The following is a 24,735-nucleotide window of genomic DNA, read 5'->3' on the forward strand; positions in this document are numbered from 1 at the left end:
GCTACCTCCCCACAAGGACCCTCTCTAGAAAGTAGTTTTCTCTTCATACCATTCAACACTGTCCCTCCTTGCGAGAATGCCAGACAGCTGCATGTCTTGTGTCTGAGTTAATGAACATCCTTCCACCACAAGTGAGCTGTAGTCACCATTAAGTTTTACGTAGACTACTGAGTAAAGCATAGCGTCAGTAATTAGGGCTTCCTGTACTATTGGCTTCCTTTGCTTGGTACTTTGGAACACTTCTTCCTTTTTTTCTATGGACTTGACATTTTCTTCCATGGTGAAAAGCTAATTTTCCTACACATGATATGAAAACCCCCAAATCTTGAGCTGGTGACAAAACATTTGAAATTTTATGCATTGAAGATCATTCAGCTGTTATAATTGTCAGTGATGGTATTTTACACTCCCAAGTAGAAATCCATAGGTGTGCTGAAAATCTAGCTGAAAGTAATAGAGTACATCTGTTAATATAGCCTGTGCTTCTGGTAGGTCTTAGAAATTTAATTTTCTCGAACGAGGTTCATACTCAATTGTAAGTACATTGCAAAGTACAAGACTGGAATTTACTATATCAGGAAATTGACAATAAAAAGGTTTTCACTGAAATGTATTTGGCCCCTGAAGTTATATACAATGGAGGTGCACATTTAGTTTTTGGTAAGTTATTTTCCAGTAGTTAAAGGTGATGGCATATAGTCCATGTTTGTCCTATGACTGATGTTGAAAACAGTTGCTCTGTAGACTTCAGTGACCAGGTGTGGAAATATGGGCAGTTAACAGCGTGGTGATGTCCGAAAGTCTCAAGCATGTTATCTGTAGCAAGAGCAAAGCTCTCCTGTGAGGTGCTGTAATACGTAGCATGGATTTGGGCATCTAGATGGACTTAAAATTAGATCGTGGGAAGCAGGAAGTTATGTTCACTAACTATAGTCAGTTGAACAGGATACGGTTAGCTGCAAACAGTTATTTAAAACTGAGATACAATCACTTCAGAAAGGGTAATCTGGAAGCCTTTCTTTCTGCAGCACTGAGTTCAGTCTGTCTGAGTGAGAAGAAAGCTTAGTTTCTAAAATCGCAGAAAGATGTTGGCAATAAAATAACACTCTGGAAATGACACCTGAACACAGAAGCACCACAGTGTCTTAGGCCACTGTTTTGATTACAAATACTATAGTAGCTTTTATAAGGAATAGGGCTGGAAGGCTTTTACCTTCCTATTACATTTACAAGACTAAAACCAAAACAAAACTGGATTTGAATTTGTGAATGTCTTGGAACCCATTTATAGTACCATTGCTCTAGTACCATTCATAGTGGCAGAGAATCCAGAATTGATTCAGTATGTTGCAGTGTTCAGATTTCAACATGGTTATGGGCTTCATCCACTGACCTTTGACGTGTGTTGCAAAATTCCTATTTGTTTTTAGCGTGGAAGAATCAGATCTTTTACGATCATTTCTCAATAATGCTTTCACTGGCATATTTTGCACATCCTGTGTTACAGTTGTTTGAATCTTTAGAAACTTTCAGATAGGTGTTGAACTTGCCCACTTTGACAGTGACTGTGATGGGAATACATTGTTCAAAAACCAAAACTCATTCCAGGCTTTTGTTAAGAAATCTGTCTGCCATGTACCTTTCTAAGGATTTGCTTCTTTGTTTTTTTTAACCTGGATACATTATCTGTTTTCTAGTTTGTTCCTGAACCAGAATCTTCACACTGGAAACACCTTCAAATATATTTACTAAAATTAAACTCATTATAATAACATCCACAGATGATGTTCAAGCATTTCCAAACAACAATTTTGCAGTGTTCCACAATGGTTTTGAGGTTGCTTATTACAACTCTTCCCTTCTGCCATTGCTCTAAAGTTTAGTATTTCTTTCCCCGTTAAATGACCTTTTTTTTAGCTACATACATTTTAATATCTTTGTTCCCCTTGCTCATAGTGCAATCTTAGCTTGTTGTATACTCCCTACGATACAATAAGACAATCTACTAAAAAAAAAAAAATCGAGCATGTCAGCGTGCAATATTAATTATATTTCTGATTATTTGTGTGAGTACATATTTCAATCTTTTAATGATGTTTTTGAAACTTTTAATGACATTTATTGAAACTATTACATCTATTACAATGTAATAATTACTTAAGAAATGTAATACAAGTACAAATATTAAGGGGGGGGAAAGGCTTTTTCCAATATATTGAAGTGAATTTCAAATTATAACAGATGTTCCACATGGCACACTAAAATAGTATTTGATTAACACTTCTTAGCAGAATGATGAAGTCCACAGGTTGACCAAGCAGTTCTGCTGTATGAAATTGAAAGTTAAGAAATCGACTGCACTTCCAAACACCAAACAAACAGTCACCAAACTTACTATATTGAAAAGCCACTTAGAAAGAATAAAGATGAACCTGAATGCTATTCTACCTGTAACACTAGATATTGAATGAAGCAGGATGGGACCATTTCATCCACATAGAATTCCTTGACTACCCTGTAGAGATCACATTAACATCTGTAAACTGCCCTTGTCTGTGTGCTTATCACTTGCCACCATCACTAGGAGGTCCAAGTGGACTTGCAACACAGTCCTTGGATCTAGAGGAATACAATAGTTGAGCCAGCTGAGACTGGAAAGGCTGAGCTGTAGAGATTACCTTACAGGGGCTGGATTCTGACCATGGTTAAAGGGGGAAAAAAATAAAGGAAAAAAAAGCTAGGGAAAGTGGTGTATTACTGCATGCCACACAGGCAGCACAGCTTACACCATGTACTGCTCTGTTTGTCTTGGCAGATCTGTGTGCGCGGATCTGGCTGTGGGCGTGATTCTGCCAAATATGGTCAGTGTTCAACTTACACCCATGTTTAGGTCTCTAGTTATGCGTGTGTCTACCATGTGCCTCTCTCTGCCAGTCCACAAAACAATGGCTTCCTAGCCATTTCTATTCTGAATATAAGATAAAATTAATAATGTAAGCAGTATGACCATGCACTAAATGTTTAGTTGAAGCTGCGAGATCCAATATATTAGATATTTTGCCTGTAAGCCAAAAAGAAAATATAGGCATAATAAAGAAGCTTTTAGTGATGGTTGCTGTCACAAAATTAGATCAGAAAAATTATATACGGTTTCTACCACAACGGATTCCAACATTTTATTGGTACAGGTTGCAACGTTTCATGGCATGCAGTGCAGAATGCCTCATGGTGATGCTGAATGCATTTCATGACCTGGTTTTGGCAGCTTCTGGGACATCCTTTCCGTAGCTGAATTTGTGTGCTCTCCTTTCCTCTTCACTTAGAAGCAAGGCACACATTGCAAAATGTTGAAGTCCCATCTCATACATCTAGAAACCATCTACGTCCAATTGTGTTCCTTTGTCCCTCTGATGATGCAAAAGTCAAATGCATATGTTCAAATAATACTAGCAACTTTTATATATTTACACTTGTTGCAACTTATCAGCTAAAGATTCTTTACATCTGCTATAGATGTTAAATGCTTTTTATGTGGATGGATATAGTTAATTAATTGTTCTATGGACAGACAGATTTAGAGAAATAATCACAATTCCATATACTATCTCTGAGTTCTGGATTTTACATTTAGATCTCTGAAGTGTATCAATGATGAGTAAAATCACAAGCAGAAAGAAATTTCCCTGTTTACTATGCATCTGAGGAGGCTTCCAGCATATGTTGATTACAGCAGGTACCTGACGTGGAATATTTGGCCCTCATGAAAAGAAGCAAAAGTAAACCCATCCTGCTTCAATTATCTGTACTGTGAATACACTGAAATCCCACCTCTATCTTCTTCGGAAGCACCACTGTGTTTTTGCAAATTAGTTGTGCACTGAGATGCTGGAACTGTAGAAGTGTCTTTCTGCTTTTACTGGAGTTCAAGAGTGGTCTGTTGTGAGAAGCCCCTCAAATGCATAGGTTCTTTCACTTTCTGGGGCTAAATGTGCTGAACTTAGTCCAGAACCGATTGTTTAAGCATCATGTTGAATGTGTATTCTCCTCCTCCTCGCATTGTTTATATCATTGTGTGTTACACTGTATGTATCTTCCCTGGTTTCTCCCAGTTACGCTTTTGCTTTGTTCTGTAGTCTGATAAAATCCTTACAAAGTTTTCACAGTGTTTCTTACCTTTATTCTCCTTTGTGTAACCTGTATTTTAATGATCCCTTTCCCTCTTTTCCCTGCTGCTGTTACAATTTTTATTTTCCTGTCTACTTTGTGGGCAGACTGTTCCATATCATCATTTTTATTCCACTGTGTTTTCTTCTTTTAGTCAAGCAGTTTTCTGTTCTTCTCTGTAGAATTACACTTTATGACTACCAGGCCATGTGTAGAACAAACAAAGAGAGTAGCGACAGTGCCCATAGCTTATTGGACGTAAGTATAGTAAATTTTCTGAGCACCTTTCCATGCAATCATCAAAGAAAATTGTTGCAAATATCTCATGGCCATTGTAAGCCCATTATTTTGATTTGGAATGCTTACAGCTCTTGCGTTTATCCTAGTGCATACAAGGAATGAATGGTTCATTATAAACAAATGCAAAGTGTTAAGCATTTTCAAGTTCAAATAGTTACACAATCATCTTTAATGCTGGGCCACCATTTCTGAGGTTCTGTCAGAACGTTCTTTGTACCATATGAATCCTCCTTCTTAGGACTTTGTAAATTTGGCTATAGATTGTGCTTTGTTTGGGGGGCTGGAATCACATATACCTTTTCTGTATTTAAACACATACATGCATGCAGAAATGTAATTCAAATTAAAAATTGAGATTTTTTTTTTTTAGATGGAAGGATTGGTTCATTGGCAAGGCATACAAGTCAGTGATTTTAACAGTTTTTTTCTTTCCTTAATATTTAAAGAAGATCTCTTTTAAAGTAGAATGCCAATGCTTTTAAATCCTTGTCTTGAGATCAGATCTGAATACAAGCCCCGTCCCTCTGCAAGGCCTGATTAGAGTCAAGCTGGGTCTTGCAAGAGCAATGCTTCCTTGTTGCTAAATCATATATCTATGTAATAACCCCAAGGGTGTTTTATAATCATGTATATGCTGTACTGACTACTATCTATCAGAACTGATAAGGTGTTAGATAAAGTATAATTTTTGCATATTAAAAAGGAACCATTTTAACAACTATAGGATAGTATTAGCATGAAAAATTCTTATGTAAAATGACAGCAAAACACTGGCGATTTTACCAGTCTGGAAAAGTTATCTGATAGTATTTTTAAATGCAGAGGGATCTCGCTAGAAAAAATAAGCCTACACATAGTTAAACTGTTGAGTAAATATCAAAGTTCTGGCAACTTCCAAATATCTATGTATAGCTTCTATGGTTTAATAATCATATGCATTTTGGGATGTTTTCATTTACATATTTTCATGACTTTCTGTTTTTCAAATACCTGCAAACTTGGATTTACTGCACTTATCAGTCTGTTATCCGCTAAAGCCTGAACCTGAAAAAAGACTATCTTGACATAATAATAAGTCCCAGACTGTGCAATGAGACTTAAATTACCAGTGAAATAGAACAGCATGCTGTGAATCACATTTACATGAAAAATTTTAAAATATATCACAACTCTTAGCAACAACCTTCCATCCCAAGGCTTGGGGCTTCATCTCAGTTTACATAAGCACCCAGAATGTAGAGCTGAAGTATTTCTCTCTTACAAGTGGGCTTTAATGCAAGAGATTTTCACTATTCCAATTTTTGTCCAGGCTGTGTTTATGGAGAAAAAACTGCAACTGTTGTGGGATACACTGAGACATGGCGAGCATGTTCTTTATTTTTTTAAAGATAGCCAAACTCTTCTTTAAACCTCAAGTGAGTTTTTGTGATGTTCAGCATGAAAGATGGGCAGAGCTTTGGTCATGTTACTATTTTCTTGTTGACTCAGTCACTTCTAATAACCATCACTACAGAGAAAGTATAAAGAGAACTTGCATTAAAAACAGGTAGGGCTAGATTCCTCAAAAATATTTTTTTCCTTTTTTATGCCCAGTTTTGTACATATAGATCAGGTTAGTAGGCAGTATTCAGTACAGTTTCTACATAAGCAAAATGTTTGTTCACAAATGTTTATCTTTTCTTTTGAGAATTATGGTTTTACAAATACAGGAATAGATATAGGGACAAGACTGAGACTCTTTAAAAAGTTCATATGTTAAACAGCATAAAAGTGGAGCATAGGCATCAAAGACTGTATGACTACTAAAGGATCTATCACAACATTTTGCCAAAATCATGGAAAACAGGTGTCAGGGCTGGACCCCTCTTTCTATCGTAGCTTTTTAAGATGTGGGACTAAAATGATAAATTAGGGAAGGACTAGATTTATAGATCATCTGGTCCATTTCTTTACCAGTATAGGACTGCTTCTTAAAAGATATCCAGATACTTTGTTATTTAGCATATTTTCTTGTTTTAATTTATTCAAGTCCTAGGTAACTCTCTATAGAACCACTTTGTTGCAAGTGTATCAGTGCCATAGAGTCACCCAGCTCAATTGCTTTGGCTCTCAATGATGGTTTAGATACATAGACTAAAACTCCTGCATTTTTTTGCTGAAGTTTTTGAAGGAACAGTCTTTGAGTGGAAAAGGCTGTCTTGGTAAAATTACATTTCATGAGAATGCGTTTATATCAATGTAATGAAATGTTTTTCCACTAAAATTTTGAAACAAATTATTTTTCTCATTTTCTGTTCATATTATTGAAATTTTTTTCAGATATATTGAGTTTTAAAATTTTTTTTAGTTCTCATATTAAAATAATTTTATAATACATAGTGTATTTTACAGTAAATATGTATTGTTCATAAGTAATAATAAATATATTATTTTACATTAAATCATTTGTTATTATGAAAACCAAAGTATGCAACAAAGTTGGGTGTGAAATTTCAGGTTTTCTGATTTGGAATAAAAATAAATAAGATGTCCTACAAGGATGAAATTTTGTTTTCTTTTCTTCTCTAGGAAAGACTTGTAATTTTTTATCTTTTCCTATAAGACAGTCCTTAACAGGTGAAAATCTTTAGTGTCTCAGGCATTATGCATTCTGCTGGCTTGCTATTTCAGCCTTTCATGCCACTAACTGACACTAGTTCATTGGCTCTCTGAGTTATCAGCCCTGTGCAGAAATGCTCTTTGTGGCCTCTGAAAACTTTAAATGGCCAGTTACCGCTGTGCCAAATGGCACCGCTTCAGTAAGGTGCTGATTTGGGACAGTTAAGCATGATTTTAGATATCTGAGTAGTTCTGTTAAAGTCGATATGACTTCTTACATGTGCTAAAATACTCTGTTGATAGGGAATCTAAAAAGCCTGCAAAATTTCATGTAACTAGGAGACCCTAACACAAATGAGTGAGAGAAGGATAGATTCCTTTCCAAATTTCTGGAAACTGACTTTTCTGCCTGAGATTCATTCATAGAAGAATAATCCTATTGATATTCTTTTCAAAAATAAAACATTCAAAATGTAGCAGAAGTACTGTAAACAGGATTTTCAAAGTATTTGCTGTATTTGTTATGATCCAGAAAAATAGAAGGAGGAGGGAAGAACCTTAAAAACTACCTATAAAGTGCTTACAACTGGACCTTCAATATGACACAGATAACTTCATTTAGGTCAATTCAAACTTCAGAAGCTTTCCCTACCCTAATTAGACTGAGGCAATGAATAAGAGATTTACATTACAGAGAGGCAAGCCTGTGAATTGCAGCCTAAGAAAAGCTCATATTATCTACCAGAGCTGTTCCTCCAGCAATAGCCTGGGAAATAGGAACCCCTAGAGGTTAAAGATTTAAGAGTCATTTGCAAAACTTCCCTTTTCCAACTGATAATCTGCATATATGACCGACCACATTAAAAGGAAATTTCATTACTATACATTTTAATATGCAATATAATATTTCCTCCTTCATAAGAAAAAGTTATTGTTCTTTTTCTCATGCTACCCATGCATTTGAATATCCATAACATTGTCTTTACATGAAGAATTCAGTTAAGATATAAATACTGCATGTTTTGCCTTTTTATTAAATGAGTTGCTTCTCTTCAGCCTTATAATGCCTTCTTTGCTGCAGTAAAATGGATTATGACTGAACTTGTCTTGTAAGTAAATTTTATCAAGAACTTCATCAATATTTGTATGAATTGCTGAATATTTGTACTTTTGCATACTTAATGAATATTTGTACTTTTTGCCTTTTACATACGTTGTGCTGCTTTTATTAAATGATTTTAAATATAGTAATATTTGACAATTTTTTGCTTTCCAATTTTGCGTTGTTAAAATCTGAGAAAATTTTGGCTATATGAATGCACAGTTGCACTTTTATTACATTATTCATGGTCTTCACTTATATCCCTATGTCTTTGCTCAGTAAGTCTAGCAGATCGCAATATACAAACCAAATTTATTATTGTGGTTACTGTTAAATTTTACATAAGTGTCTGGCTGTTTGTAATGCTGCTTGGGTGGGCTGTTGTCAATAGAGCAAACTGTTATAGTGATTCACTGTATTGTTTGTCACTTCATGAATTTCTGTAGGATGGACCTTTTAGAGTATATGCCAGATAAGGTGTACTCTGGATGTTGCTGAATGTTTTTACCTTGCCTAATTCTTCTAACATTTCCAGTTAATACATAACAAGCTTTGCCTTTAAGAGAGATTGCCTAAGAAATCACAGAGAAATATCATATGGAGAAGAGGAAGGCTTAAAATGTGTCTTGTGTTATTAACTTCTATGTTTTATTATTGTTCTTATCAGAGAGCAGAGTTGCAGATTTAAGTGAATTTTATCTTCATTGCAATAGAACTAATTTTTTCTTGTAGTAATTTTGTTTTAATTGTAAATTGTATGAGCTTTCATCAAAGTTTGGAATAAGAGTTAAGGAGAATTAACTGAATGGCTATTGCCAGAGGGCAGAGATTGATCTCAAATGCAGCTTTCAAAGTAAATATCAGGGAAAGAAATCATGTTAAAATGAGACTTTGATGTTAGCATATAACAGCTTCAAAAATTTCAAGAAACTTTCTGTGTTTATAAGTATTGTAGTTTCATGTCCATATGATAAACTAGATATTGGTTTCACATTCTTTACACTTACAATATCTGATAGACTGACATTTCAGTCCATTCTTCAAAGGAAATTGCAGTATATTTTAGTGGGAAAATGCATTCTCTACACAGCTAGTTAGAGTTGATAAGACACTGGTTAATCAATCTTTTCTGCTCCTAGAAATATAATAGTTTTATTATTTTAGTCCCACAATTAATATAAGAATGTATTTTATGTGTGCTCCTGTACTGTAGCCAGGACAGTTATAATCCTATAGTATTTTACTAGAGAGTCAAAATACCTCCATCATGAAGAAATAATGTTCAATAATGTTCAGCAGTAAAAATTCTGTATGCTGCCATGCACTGAGAATTTTAATGGAAACTTCAAATAAGAGCAATAAATTAATAATAAGTAAATCTATGATTTATCGATGGGGTTAATTTCAGAATAAATTCTCGGTGGTAAAATACAACCCAGTGAAAATATGAGAATAGCAGTAGTTGATAATCCCAGAGTTGTGCTAATAACATGAATTTCAATTCTGTGTTAGCTTTTATTTAAAATAGGATTAATGGTATCGAACTACTGCCAGTTTAGTGTTTTGAAAACATTCTGTGGGATAATATGAAAACTCTAATAATTTCTCTAGGTTCCTTGTGGAATTTAATCTATGCAGTTGGTGGCACTCTGATCTAACAGCAAAAGGTAAGTGTAATTTTTTTTCCTGGCCATAATGGCAGAAATGTCTAGATTAAATTGGATTTTAGAAATTCAGGTGTGCATAAAATGTTTTAGATTAAGTAATAGACATCTGATAACAATAGTTTGTCTCCCATGTCAGCATCCTCTTCTTTGTTAATGTTTCCCAAAACACAAGAGAATGAAGATCTATGAATAACCACAAAGTGTTTGTGTGTACTCTAGGAATACAGTATACTACTATAATGAAAAAGTTAAAATAATAGATAATGATTAAATATGTTTTTTAAAAACATTTCCCTTCATTCCAAAACAGTCTGTGTGAATAAAGCAATTACACTAGCCTTTTTCTGCTTATACTACTTTTTTTCTAGAGCTGCTGTAATATGTAGGGGGGTTATTGTGCTGGAAAACGCCATTTCAACAAAAGTCCACAGGAACATAGTCATCTCAATAGAATTTCATATGAAATAATTTTTAAGGCTTAAGATAGCAAATTTTATTCTTTTATTTTTAAACAAGACTGGTTAAAACGGTATTTTGTTTTATCATTCCATTCAAAATAGACATTTAAAAGTAATAAAATAATTGAATTAAAATTCAATTTACTCAAAATAATTTTTAAAAATGTGGAGGCTTCATTTGAAATAATGAAATTTTAACAGTTCCCATAAGAACTGGAAGTTTTCAATGTCAACTGTCTTTTACATTTTAGCAGACCTTTTACGGCATTTCAGAAGTGTTGCTTAAAAGCAAAGGGCTAATTTACAAGAGCAGTGCTCTTCAGTTGGCTATTTCATAGGCAAATTATGCTGCGTGCCATTTATGGGTATAATGATTTAAACGGAATTCTTCAGCCTCATATGTGCAGATTTGCATATTCCTTAGCAAAGCAGGGGATAAAATTGCTCCTTTAGGCTTCGGTTTATGGTTGAATTGCCTGGATACTAGGCTGTCTTTATGCCAAAATAATATCCTGTCTGAAGTTAAGGTATAGGGGAAAATGGAACATACTGGTGCCCTGGAATATTCCAGTATCCCCTGTAGTAATAAGATGCTGGAGCTCTTCTAGGAGAAAGATCTACGCTGGAGCAACCGGAAAGTACGGCAGTAAATGGCAAAGCCCGTGTCAGGCTACTGCCTCACGTGTTGTAAATGCTGTGTAGGGGGAAGGGGAGGCTGAGATGGGTGTCTGCGGGAGGTGAAGATTTGGTAAGAGCCTTCTGGAAATGTAGGTGCACGAACTTAGTGTAGCCTTTCCCACGCCGATGTAAACTGTACGCTGCATTGCACCACCGAAGCCAATTCTTCTGGTACACGAGCAATGAGCCCGATGTAGATTGGATACACACACACAAATAGAGCTTCGTGAGAAGCAGCTGGACACTGTTTGCTTTTGGGGCTGCTTTGTAATCAGCAGTGCCTAGACAGGTCTTCTAAAAACCAAGACTAACTTTCCAGTGACTTCTCCAAACATGATGAAAAATGTCTTTTATGCTGATGGCTGTGAAGGACAGTAGGGTTTGCTGTGCTAGACCCAGAAAATGCAAAACTGTTCCTTATATGTGAAGAAGAATGGCAGGTATGCCAGTCTTAGTCCTTGGTGTTTGCAGAACAGCGCAAAGCAGCCAGTGTAGGAAATGAGTAACTTTTTTGGATGTTTTTTCAAGTGTACTGTACAAATGTGCCTTAATATATCCTGACATGAAACATCCAGTAGCACTTGCATTGTATGTTAGGGAAAATATCCTTTAAAGAGAGCATCCCTCTTCATCTTATGAAAATTAATGTCTGTTTTGTATTTTAAGCATGCACTAACTACAGAAGATAGGCATTAATAACTTGCAACCTTTCTTTTCTTAAAGACAAAACTATCATTACAGCATTTTGACAGACAAGCATGATTGAGGAATTTTCATTCATGTTTTAGTTGAAAGTGAAGTTTTAACTACACAGTTCACTGGCTCCATTTCTTTGATGAGTAAGAGTACTGAAAATACCCCCTCATCACGCTCATTGGAATGTCATCATTTTTATGGTACTGCTTGCCCAGTTCAAATTTGGTTAGGTAGGAAGTGATAGTTATTTGGAAACCAACATGTGTTAGTAAAGCAAAAGCAAGAGAGATTTCACAAGACAGAAGTCAGCAGGAGAGAAAAGCACATGCTTAGGTATGTTCTTCTGTAAAGATGCTACATTACCACTAAGAGTTGTGATAATTAAGACTGCACTTCATGAAATTAAAACTAATGAACTTGCACTTTTTTTTAGTTAACAATGCTTAACAAAGCTCAGAAGAAGATCAGTTCCTCTAATGGGGAAATTGCTTCCTGCTCAAATTGTGACGTTAATAGAGCATCTCATATTACCAAGATCCTAGAGGGTCCCCACACCTGCCAATTTACCAAACCCTAGAATGAAAAATACTTCCGCACAAGATCTTGTAATCTCAATCACATTTGTAAATGAGAGGGAAGAAACTGATGCCCTAAACCTTGGGCAACCCCATCACCTTCTGCACTCTGACGAGGTGCTGGAAATCTGAGACATGGATCTTTGGCAGTCTCTTTGTTACACAAGCCATATGCTGATAGAAGTGAGGGTAGACCCAAAATACAGGTGATAAATTTCAGTCATTCTTGGCAACAGATAAAGAGAACAGAAGCGAAAGGGAGAAGGTGCAGTAGAGCTAGTCAGACAATTTTTTAAAAAATGCTAAATTGTTGAACATGTCACAACGATAGTGAAAACATGAGAGATAACAAAACTTTTCTGACCAACTTGAGTATCTCCCTTGAGATCTGTGCATTTGGGGGAATATTTTTTTAATTATATACAAAAATTATGAATGGTTCAGAAATGCATGTCCTAGCGCATGATTGCAAATGCAGTTTTGGTCATTCCCCTGGCACTGTGCAGTAGATATACCACGGGCTCTGAAACAGATTATCTTGAATGGAAGATCTGTCAAGTCTGAGAGCCTGTTTAGTGTAATCTATTTTTGTCATACCTTGTCTTGTTTTCTCACTTAGCAATTAGTTTAAGATAGGCTTAACATTTGTGCTGATGTGCAAGTCTATCTCTGTGTTAAGGAAGAATGAAGGGGTGGGGAGGAAAAAGAAAGGGAATGAGGGAGAGACATTGTCCAACAGATACCTCAGTGTGAGAGTCAGAAGAGGTGCCTTCAGTTCCCAGCTTTGCTGCTGTCCTGTAGTTTGACCTTGAACCAGTCTCACTGCTTCCTGGTACCTCAATTTCCCAATCTTTAAGATGTAAAGAGTGACACTTTCTTTTCCCTTGTACTGCAAGGGCTTCAGATTAAAAGTGTTATGGAGTCTCAGTTATTACTATTTTGGGAAGGAGATAACAAGCATTGGTTCTGGGCAAAGTACCGCTTCTGCCCCCCACCCACAGAGTTATTCTGATTCCCAAGCTCTAATCTGAAAAAGTGTTTTGGCTTCAGTGAAATGTACCACAGTTTAGATATCAAATAAATGTAAACCCCCATACATAATAGTTGGTGATGCACAGCATCACTGAAATTAAAATGACAGTAAGTCTATCTTGAATCTACGGAGAAAGAATAAAAGCTTGTGAGTAAATGTAAAGTAGGTTGGTAATGGCTAAACGATGAATAACTACTTTAACAATTATGTCTTACAAAATTACATTCCATGGATAAACTTTTTTTTTTTTTTTAATTGAAAAAATAGTGTTATGCACTGCCTAGGAAATCTCACAGGGTGGCAGAAGCTGAGTAACATTTCCATTCTCTGTGAGCTCTGTAATGCAGCATCTCATGTTGTTCAGAATTTTGTGTGCTGTTCTTCCCATGTTAACATCAAGATATTTTTTCCTGTGCCTATAGCGCAGAGGTTGAAACAAACCCTAGAGCCCTGTGATACTGAATATCCAGCTTTTGTTTCCGAACGCACTATAAAGGAGACCACGGGGAATATTGCTTGCGATGACTGTTTCAAGTAAGCCCTTTCAATTTTTTTATACAACTGTTTGTGACAAAGCAATAAAACTGAATTATTCAAGGTTATGTTGAAGAACGTACAAGTCTGTTATGTTTTATCTTATATAATGACCTCTGTCAGGGTGTCATTTCTCTTATTACAGGGGTCATTTAAAAGTTTGATACTCTTAAATTAAAGCAGTGCCTATTATTTTCTACCAAAAAATGTAAAACCAGTAGAGGCTTATACTAATTTCAAAGAATAGTGAATGTTTTAAGACTTTTCCTGGACACAGGCAGCATTCTAAGGGCATATTCTGTAAAGACTTAGATAGGAAAAGGTTTGTGCTCTCCTATCCAGGATTGAAGCCCTGCTGGATAGGTTAGAAGTTCCCCTGTGGTACAGTGAGATCTGGGTGTTTTACTTGAATGCCAAACAGTGTTTCCTTCTTAGAATTGCTAGGCTGAAAGAGTGGGAGAAGATTAAATCTATCCTCCAAACTTTCAGTGCTGGGAAGCTGAGTTAATAGTAACAAATCTCACATGTCAGTGCTGCAGCCTTGTCAGTTCTACCAGTGCTACTGTAAAGTTGTCCCTCATAGGGTTAAAAGAAGAGAAAGACTTCAGTCTAGCTTTCCTCCTTCATACTGAAAATGTCTTTTTTCTGCATTTAGTGCCTATGTGCAGTGACATTTTTACTGTAGTTATGGTACATTTTAATGGAAGAATTGCATAGGTATTGTTCATGCAAATTTCTGTACTTCAGTAAGTCTCTTAATTGGATTTCCTTTATGCTGAGAGGTCATCATCGCAAAGGAGATTAGTATTAACGGCAATAATTTGTCTATCAATATAAATGTCAGGAAGAATTTATAAGTTAAACAAAAATTGTTACAACTCTCCCTTTCCAGACTAAATCAATATGCAATTAGCAAATAAATGTGAAAACTTCTTCACTTTGAAGTCAATAGGTGTGCTTCTGGACTTGCTCCTAAATTTTCTCCTCAATATCTTCATTATTTTAAAATAGGAAATAGGAGTAAGTACACTGGAGATATATTTTAAGTACTAATATTCACTTCTAATTTGCTGCTGACCAACTTTTAGTTGTAAGGAAATTATTAATGTCTAGTACGAATAATTGGTTTTATATGGCTTTGTGGGATAGAAGTATGAAAGTGCTTTGTAAATTGTTCCTAGGGAACCCTTTAAGTGTAACAATAGGTCCCACTGCCTGAAAAGTACAAACTCAACAAAATCAAGCTGTGATTTTTCCACTTGACATATCAAATACAATGTATGTTACACTGCTATGAGTGCTTCATGCCAGCATTGTAGAATTCAAGCAGCCTTATTTTGTGATCATTTAGCAGAAGTTTACTGAGAAGTTGTGCCACGAATTACCATACATCCTGGCAGTGTTCAAGGCCAGGTTGGACAGAGCTTTGAGCAACCTGGTCTAGTGGAAGGTGTCCCTGCCCATGGCAGGGGGGTTGGAACTAGCTGATCTTGAAGGTCTCTTCCAACCCAAACCATTCTATGATTCTATGATTCTGTTTAAATATTGCAAACAGACATGATTCCATGAAAAGAAGATTAATTTAACAGGACCAGGTTTTCTCAAAGGAATGCAGATTTCAGTCTGTCTTCTAAAGTAACTTCAGGTCAAAGGAAATAACTTTCAAAAATAACACAATTCTGCAATACTTGGACAGCACTGAGCTGGAAACTGAGTTTAGTGAAAATTATAGTATTTCAAAAATAATGCGCTAAGATCTTTTTCATAGAAAAACATTTTGTGTTCCACAGTGGAACAAAAAAATAAAAGAAAACCCTGTAAGTTACAAACTGATCTCAAGGCACCCATTATTTTTCTCCACAAGCAATGGCAAAACCTAAAGAAATAATCCAGAAGAACTATTAGATTCTCATGGGAAAGTTCTTCGTTATACCGTTTACCCACTGTCATTAACAATCTACAAATTGCATCTAAGATTGCAGACTGTATTGGATTCCAAATATTTCTGTTACAACCCAGGACACTCTCCCGCAGAACAGCTAAGGAATTTGACCCAAAGTTCTTTGTAGACCTACATCTTCTGACCCAGTTTTCTGTTTCATGGCCTCAATACCAATAAATATTTTTACAAGCAAGTGTATTGCTTAATACTTGTAATTCAAGAATGATGGGCTCAATCAGTCAAAATTAGGGTTCAACCTTGTATACAGCGAGTCTTGAACTGACTCTGTGTTCAATGGTTAATCTGCACAGCATCTGTTGCACACTAGGCTCTCGATTCAGATCCGTTTGAGTCAGTGGGATTATTTTCTGCATTCTCCTTGGATCGTGTTATAGATTAATCTGTGATATATACTTGCAAATCTTGATTACAAATAGAAGAAGGTATTTGTAAATATTTAGCTGAATATACACCCACTCTAATATTGCAAACCTATTTGAAAGACACTGGAAAACTCAGTATATTGTGAACAGGTTTGCAAAAAAAGTTGCGCAAATACTCTGCTGCAAGAAAGTTCGTGTCACAAGTTACTTATTCAAGTCACTGTCTTTTGTTCCTACAGTGTCAGTCAGGTACTACTATAGAACCCTTGTATGGAAAAGGAGACTAAAAGCAGTCACTTAGAAGTAAAAATTATGACTGATGTTAATTGAAACCATATAATGTTACTTAGATAGGACATTTTGGAGCACAAATACTGCGTTATTGCTAACAAAGTCACAGTCATAGTGAACAAGGTCACAGAGTGAGAGTCAGAGGCTCAGTCTTATTGCATCCTGGGTGTGCTGTTACTGGTCTTACAGAAATACTCCACACTTCACAGTTACCAAGGGGAACACTTACCAACTGTAGTTACAAAAAAATAAGCCTTGTTCTTATAAATGTTTCCAATCGTAATTTTTAATCATGGGTGCTTGGATTTAAATCAAAGTATCCTCACAAATAAATCACACAGTAGAAAGGACTACATGGTAATTACTCCATAAATAGCTCGCTCACCTTTTCAGCCATTTCTGAAAGCTTATTCAATCAACGGAAGGGCACCTATACACTAAAGTGGACTTTGACTCGGGCACTAGATGTATACAGACCTATAAAATACACTCTCTATATGTAAACTTATCTCTCACTAGCAAAAAATAAATGCTACTTGGGGATAATTTGCAATGTTTAAAAACAATTTTCGAAAATATAGGTTTTATTAAGAAAGCAGGAGCCTAAAAGAAAATAAGAATTAACATAAGAATGTCATTAGGGTCACAGTTTGGCTGTCCCATCCCATAATTTTTTGTTATTCAATATCCCAACGATTATTAAATTAATCTGTTATTCAAACAGCAATCAAAAACAAGTCAACCCACATTTTCTAAGCACTGTCAACAAGAGAGGAAAAACTGGGATTTTTTAAAAATCTGAAATGCTTTCATATTTTCCAGTAAGCTATTCCCTTTTATAGCAAAAAGCTAAAAAAAAAAAAAAAAAAAGCATTACTTCCCGAAAACTCAGGTGATAGACTGTTGAATGTTCTATGGCAGCTTCCGCACCTCGAGTACTGTGTTCAGTTTTGGGCCCCTCACTACAGGAAAGACATTGAGGTGTTGGAGCGTGTCCAGAGAAGGGCAACCAAGTTGGTGAGGGGCCTGGAGCACAAGTCTGATGAGGAGCGGCTGAGGGATCTGGGGTTGTTCAGTCTAGAAAAGAGGAGGCTGAGGGGAGACCTTATCGCTCTCTACAACTGCCTGAAAGGGGGTTGTAGTGAGGTGGGTGCTGGTCTCTTCTGTCAGGTGGCTGGAGATAGGACAAGAGGAAATGGCCTCAAGTTGAGGCAAGGGAGATTTAGGTTAGAAATTAGGAAAAATTTTTTTACTGAGAGGGTTGTCAAACATTGGAATGGGCTGCCCAGGGAAGTGGTTGAGTCACCATCCCTGGAGGTATTCAAAAAGCGAGTGGACAGGGTACTCCAGGGCGTGGTTTAGGGGGCATGGTTAATGGTTGGACTCGATGATCTTGAAGGTCTTTTCCAACCAAAATGATTCTATGATTCTATGATTCAGTGTCGGAAATAGTTAATTTCTAAAGAGAAACTTTTTTTCTTTATCAATGTCAAATGGCACTCTTTCTGTTGAGTCGGAACTACACTAATGCCAAACACACTTGGTATGGGTTTTAAAGGTGGTGTGCTGCTCAGAGATGTGTTTTTGATTAGACATTAAATTTGAAGTCTTTGGCTAAATAAGCATCTCAATGCTGCTTGCAGTTTTATGAGGTATTGCCCCAATGTGTTAGCCACTTTTTAATAGAAGTAAGTGTGTCAACCAAAGTTCTTCACCAATTCTCACTGGTTACATTACCAGTTTTTGCCTTCTGGTGACCTCACCATTGCAAAGTTTAATTGCTGATACTTAAAAAGCACTAAAAATGTCTAAGGAAAGCATCCTTAGAAAGATGAAGTTGTTATAAATTAGAAAGGATGGTGCCTGTTTTGATATTTGACCAAAGTTACCTGATCTTTTTAGTATATCCACTCATCTGTTTGTAGAACAAACAAAACAAGTTTTCTCTAATTGCAAATTTCATTTTTGCATAAGAATTCAGATGTTTTCATCTAGCTTCATTTAGGAAAATACCATTAATTTCAGCGTTAGCTCAGACTGCTAGGAATGTGGGTATAGTTCTTCTGTAGGCACAGCATCTTACTTATCTGACTATTTATACCTTTAGTGTATATTTTAAAATTTCGAAGTTGCAAGGAACTATTTGAGTGCTTAGTTGCCAAATTTGCATGTTCAACTGTAAAAATATGAGTATACAAATCAGGCAGCAGTTGCACAGTCAAATGCTTAAAAATCTGCCCTTTCAACCTCTCCTGTTCATGTGTGATGACATATTGGACTTGGATGCAGATCAAAAATCTGGCCTTACTTCCAATGACCCAGGGAGCAAAGCCCCCTTCTCTTTTAATTGCAGCACTCGGGGTCCACAAGGTCAACACCAAAAACCCAGAGAAACTGTTTTGTTCCCAGTTGATTCTTTGTGCACAGACTTAAGACACAAAATAAAGAGAAAAGTAAATATGAGAAAGCCATATTCTCACTAGGGAAGCAAGGAAGTATGTAGCTACAATCATCGTAACCCTGGGAAAGACTTAAATGCGTGTTTTAATTATGCAAGATGAATGTAAGGGTTCACTTTGCTGTATATCACATGTAAATTGCCTGTTAAATTGATAGGAACTACTTATTTGATTAAACACCATCCCATGTGTTACATATTTGGCCTATTGGAGTGTTGGTAAGCAGACAATTATTTAAGGAATCATCAACAAAACAAATGCCTTCTTTTGCTTTCTTATAGACTGGGCATTGAGTGCTGTTCACTGTCAATAAAAAGAGGTAAATGGCAGTGGAATTATAGTTCAGGATGACACTGAACCCTTCGTGTGGATTTATCATGGCAAATTTCAGACTTGTCCACTGAATGCACTTATTTGGCAGTAACAGATAAAATAACAATACAAATTAGATTCAGATTATTCAGGGCATGAGTATATTAGTGTCAGGAATAGCACAATCTGAAGACATTAAAATGGTAATGGTTTTCAAAAAACACTTAATCTTGCAACATACCAACATTTGCTAAAATATTTCTGCATGTCTTTCTCAGCAGAAGCTTGCCAAATTGCTGTACTTGATCGTATTTAAAATGTGTAAATAAATATGCAGTTCAATTTCCCATGAAATAAATAATCATTTGCCTTTTCAGATGTAGTTAGTTTACTTCTAAACAAATCAGCTTGCCACATAAAACAAGCAAAGCATCAAGGGCCAATTTCTTCTCATTTGGAGCTCTATCTATGTACATCAGAATATCCCTGTAGATTTCCTGGTGTAGTTTGGGCAGTAAATTATAGTCAGTCTTCTAGAAGACATTTTGGGTTGTATTCATTTTACTGTATGCATCTTACAGGACCCTGAAGAAAACCAATGTTCTCTGTATTTCACCATACTTTGTTTAGACTGTATGGTTTTGCACGCTTGCTTTTTCAGCAACTATACCAAGTACACATGTGATACCATGCACAGAAATGGTTTTGACCTGTGCCCATGTTGAGTCACAGGTGTGCTGTAGTCAAACTGCTCACTGCTGATCTTGGCAATGTTGAACAGATCTTAATTTCTGAGAGCTTGCTTAGGTGTGCATGGAAATCAAGGAGTATCTTCAAGGGAAAGTATTTCACATACCTCAGTAGTTAATTGTTGAAGGCTCAAGGATCAAAATCTTAATCTATAGCCATCTTGCACCTCTGTTTTGAAAATCAGATCTTCCAGACTTGCAGAATACTTATGAGTGTTAAAGTCTTTATATTTGTGCAGCAGCTGTATTGGTAGAAACTTACCGTAGCCAAAACCCCAAAACTCTAGAAGATCCCAAAAGATACTTTTTTTCCTGTTCTTTCCTTGTAAAAAGTATCAAATTATGCAATTTAAACTGCTAGAATTGTTTATTAAAGGTCTTTATGCTTAGTTTAAAATCCTATATTGTGTGTTACCCACACATCTCCGCTTGCATGCTGAGTAACTTCCTCTTCACTCCAAAGGCAACAGTGATTATAGTGTTTGTCATGCAGGTGCAATTTAAAGTCACTGTATGGGTAATTTAACTCTACCCTTTGATAATGTATATTTTAAATGACCAGTTCAGGAAACACTGTAGATTACTATTTTCATTTAAGAAAATAGGTATATGAAATAATAGGGCAAGACATATATGTTACCAGGCAGGCCTGTGCCTGCGAGTCATTAGTTTAACAATCCTTTGGACAGTTTTCGAGGTTGGGGTTTTTTTGTTGCTTGCTTGGGTTCTTTGTTTTTAAATAGACAAGGATTTCCAATGTTCCTTTTTTGTTTCAGAACTTTTTTAGTCTGCATGTTGAATTCAGGAGTATTGTAGCTGCTTATACACAGAATGCCACCTTATATTGAAAATAGTCTTTCATTATTATCTCAGTTTCTATACCAGAGTGTTCCCCCCAAAATCAAAACCTTGGAGTTTGTTTATTTAGTTGACAAAACCATGCAAATCTGTATTCAGATTCTCTCTCTCAATTTGCTTGGCATTGTAATCATCATAAAAAAGCTAGAGAATGAAAGAATCACTATGGATCAATGGAGAAAAAGTATATTTAATGTAAAAAAAAATTCTGACGATAGTAATCGTTTTCAAAGGGCATTTTTATTGGCAAGGAATACATATCGAATGAGAGGGGGACTCTATAGAAGGAAGAGAAAGGTGAGGAAATGTATGGTGGTCTTTTCTTGCAGATGTGTGCATCTTCTTCATTAGGAGACTTCATAGCACTGACCATGTGGTCCATCTGTAAGTACTGTAAAATCTTGGAGACACATGGGTCAGCTTCCTAGCAATTCAGTCTATTAATGTTGTCATTAGTTTTGCTGTAGGTTTTTTTCTGACAAGTAGGATGAGATGTGCTCTCTCTCTTAACTGCCCAAATGAGTCTTCCAAATGTCTTCCAAATAAGCCTAGAGCTGAATTGCTTGAGAAGTTTATAAATAAAACTTCTGCGTGGGAAGGTGGTGATCCCTACCCATTCACTGTTCATAGTTAAGCTCAGTAGTGCTATAAAATGTAAATATTACTCTACTTAAAGTTAACATAATTTTACATTTTAAACAAGCAGTAATAAATATTAACCAAATGATAGATAGTAGCCGACACAATGAAAGGATATTTGTAATGACAGGAGATTCAAAAAGTTGTATGAATGCCATAATATATAAAGCTGAGTAGTAATGTATATATCAAAGATGGCTTGGAGAAGGAAAACTCATTAAAATCGGGAAACATTGCAGTGAATTTTTAAAGCCAGGCACACTTGTGAAGAATTGCTAATACTAGGAAATTCATTTGAATTTATAATATATTCGTATTATATTATAGTCTGATGAAAAACAATGCAAACATGACTTAGGCATCTGTACATGTAGCACTTCTCTTTATAAAGGATTTGAGAGCTTAATGGATATTTAGTAGCCTTTAACTTGGAGAAACAATGTGACTCTTAAGATTGAAGTGCAGTGCAGGGAACATTTATATATTACCTAAAATATTACAGAGTTTTAACTAGCTATGGAGAAGACGACATGCAGTGTACTTAATTCTGTCAGATGTGGCCTTCTAAATCATTGCTAAAGTTTACGTTTACAGAACTAAATTAACAACATCCTTGCAAAGCACACTGTGGGCACATCCGATGAGCACTTTAGTTCTATGGTTTATTACACTTTTAATGTGAATCTCCTGATCATCTCTGCTTTTTATACTTCAGTTTGCGTTGTGTAGCTCTTTGCTAGAGCCATGTCGTCTTCGTAGATTAGACTGGACCTAAAGCTGAAGAGTAGTTACCAATTCATGCAATTCCAAAGTTACTTTTACAATGTCATGTGATATTTGTGAGCCTTCCTAAATCAGAGGAAATCAACTGACTTTTTAATCTCTAAATTATATTTAGAATCTAGCTTAGAGATCATCTAGTATTTTAAAAACATTACCTGAGATAACTCTCAATGCAAACCACAGCTACTTAAGTAGGGCTAAAAAAAACTCTGTGAAAAACCACACGTTGGCTAACATGCTATAGTAGAACTGCATTTTCCAGTCTGGATAACTTTTCTGACCTCCCTATCATTGTCCTGCTAACCAGGTGCCAGCGTCAAAAAGCAAAGTCCAAGCTTTAAGAGACCTCTGATATGATTTGCTTTGTGCCGATTACGGTATCTCCTCTGTTGTTCATTGTGAGCAGTTTACCACAGAATCAGGTAACCACTCTGCCTATGGAGACCCACTTATGCCACGCTCTCAGCTCAGGTTTGTTCAGGGGTATGAACCTTGACTCATATTTAAAGCTTGTGGGATTTCTGAGCTTGGTTTCTTTGCAAAAATTTTGCAGTCCATTTTAAACCTAGTGATCTGAAACTCTCCGTTATCTTGCATCCTCATAAGGGTGGATGGCTGGACTAGAACGCTTAGGAGCACAGTCAAATTCCTCATTACACAAAGTACTTTTTTTCCTCCTAAAGTCTGGGCACTCAAAGCTTTTGGACATTTGTAACATTTCTAATATGCAGTTGGTAAGGGACTCTTATCTGAGCATCAGTTATTTGAGAAAGCATCCCCTGATTGATAATGAAAGAGGACTGGCCCTTCTGGGTTTCCTATCTGAAGCAAAGTGGTTGCCAACCATGCCACAGCTCTCTGGGGTTGCAAGCCTTCAGCAGACACAGGAACGGTGAGGATGATATTGTTCATTTGAATCCGTGATTCTAAACTTTGCTTTGAGTGGTTATGTTTATACTGACACCAAATTGTGCTGCAGTCAGTCAGGCTATACGTGGTAGCAATATTTTGCTAGTATGAGGTCAGGTTACAGGCCTGAGGCTGAGAGGTTATCTGTCTCTTTTTATACAAGAGAACCACTAGCTGCTTTTTTTCATATACTTTAACTGCTCCAGCTCTCAGAAATGTTGTTATTGGCATACATGTTATTTTTATAAATTGCATTAAAGATATTCCATTCTCTATCATCATTTATCTGAAAAAACCCCAAGTAGCCCAACTTGACTGTGATATAAACATTTCATTCATTCATTTAAAAAATGTGATAAGTGAGAGAAATGTGGGTTGGAAATGTAGCCAGCAGCCTGGAAAGCACATGATAGGAGTTGGGAAACAGCACAGCGGATATCTGCACTTCAGCTGAATGCTTAAAGTTTGTTCCAGACCATTAGGGTTGAACATTTGCAACCAACAGTTATGTGAGTAACACATATTTGAGTGCAGAGTGCACAATATTTTCCATTTACTGTACCCTGGTGCTGGTATGTTTTTTCTTTCTCTAAGAAATAGGAAAGATCGAATTTGACAGATATGAAATGTAATCCCAAAGTAACAACTAATCTTAATCCAAAATACTCAAACTTCATTAACGCAGGTTTGCACTCAAAAAATACACTGCAAGGCCCGGAGGGGAATGGCTGAATTTACAGAGATGCTCAAGCATCGGAGCACCCAGTGGGGGCTAACTGAGTTGAGTACCATGGAAATTCAGACTACTTTTCCACATCTTTGTGCACGTGTTTAGGTTGCCAATTTGAAAATATTGCCCTCAGTTTATTTCAGTTCAAACTCCTCACAGTGAAATTCTTCCATACTTTGTAGGATTCACCCACACGGGCAAAACAACTGGTAGGTAAAAGATCTTTTCTCTTGCCTCCTAAAAGTGATTGATAGGGTTATTTAAGTGCAGGAGTGACATATGCTAATGCAACAATGAGATATTATTCTAGTCATAATTTGAATGAAAGTCCCATAGTCAGTCACTATAACATTAAACAATAGTATTAAAGTGTTCCTATGATCATTACAGAAAAATGAAAAATACCCATATGTTTTGGGTTTTTTTTTTCCCTTGAATCAGGCTGTTAAAGCTCCTGACCATGAAATTAAAGATGAATCTGAACAGCCATTTACATGTTTATAGGATTAAAATCCCACCTAAACCATGTGTTTATCATGACCACATACTCTACTGCATAGCATCTGTTGTCATAAGCACAGATTTAATAGCAGCATACTTTTGTAAAATTAAAAAAAGTATATTGTTTGTAATATATACCATATAACTCAATAACTGTTACTTATGAACAAGCGTGTTTTAAAACAAAGCACAATAATGCGGTATTTCTGTGAGAAAACAATAATTAAGTTTTAACTAGAAACACACAGCATTGTTTTTAAACAAGTTGAATTGCTTTTAATGTTGGTGCTGTGCTTAAATCATCCTCAAATTACAGAGAAATATCTCCCATTCTGTAGGATAATGGGAAGATATTTTCTTTAAATATTTTTGTT

General features: G+C 36.1%; 1 protein-coding gene across 5 annotated transcripts in view; it reads left to right on the top strand.

Moving 5' to 3' along the window:
- Positions 1-24,735, top strand: part of CACNA2D3 (calcium voltage-gated channel auxiliary subunit alpha2delta 3) — a 478,462-nt gene that overhangs the window by 445,019 nt on the left and 8,708 nt on the right. For 2 of the 5 annotated variants that reach the window (XM_052777207.1, XM_052777206.1), the window contains 4 exons: positions 4,347-4,422; positions 8,119-8,171; positions 9,776-9,831; positions 13,694-13,805. In XM_052777207.1, coding sequence (XP_052633167.1) covers positions 4,347-4,422; positions 8,119-8,171; positions 9,776-9,831; positions 13,694-13,805 — 297 coding nt within the window. Of the gene's footprint in view, positions 1-2,815; positions 2,862-4,346; positions 4,423-8,118; positions 8,172-9,775; positions 9,832-13,693; positions 13,806-24,735 lie in introns of those variants that run through there. The other 3 variants (XR_008233512.1, XR_008233513.1, XM_052777209.1) reach the window with 3 other exon arrangements.

The sequence above is a fragment of the Harpia harpyja genome, chromosome Z (genome assembly GCF_026419915.1).
Source record: "Harpia harpyja isolate bHarHar1 chromosome Z, bHarHar1 primary haplotype, whole genome shotgun sequence".
In the NCBI taxonomy this organism is placed as follows: domain Eukaryota; kingdom Metazoa; phylum Chordata; class Aves; order Accipitriformes; family Accipitridae; genus Harpia; species Harpia harpyja.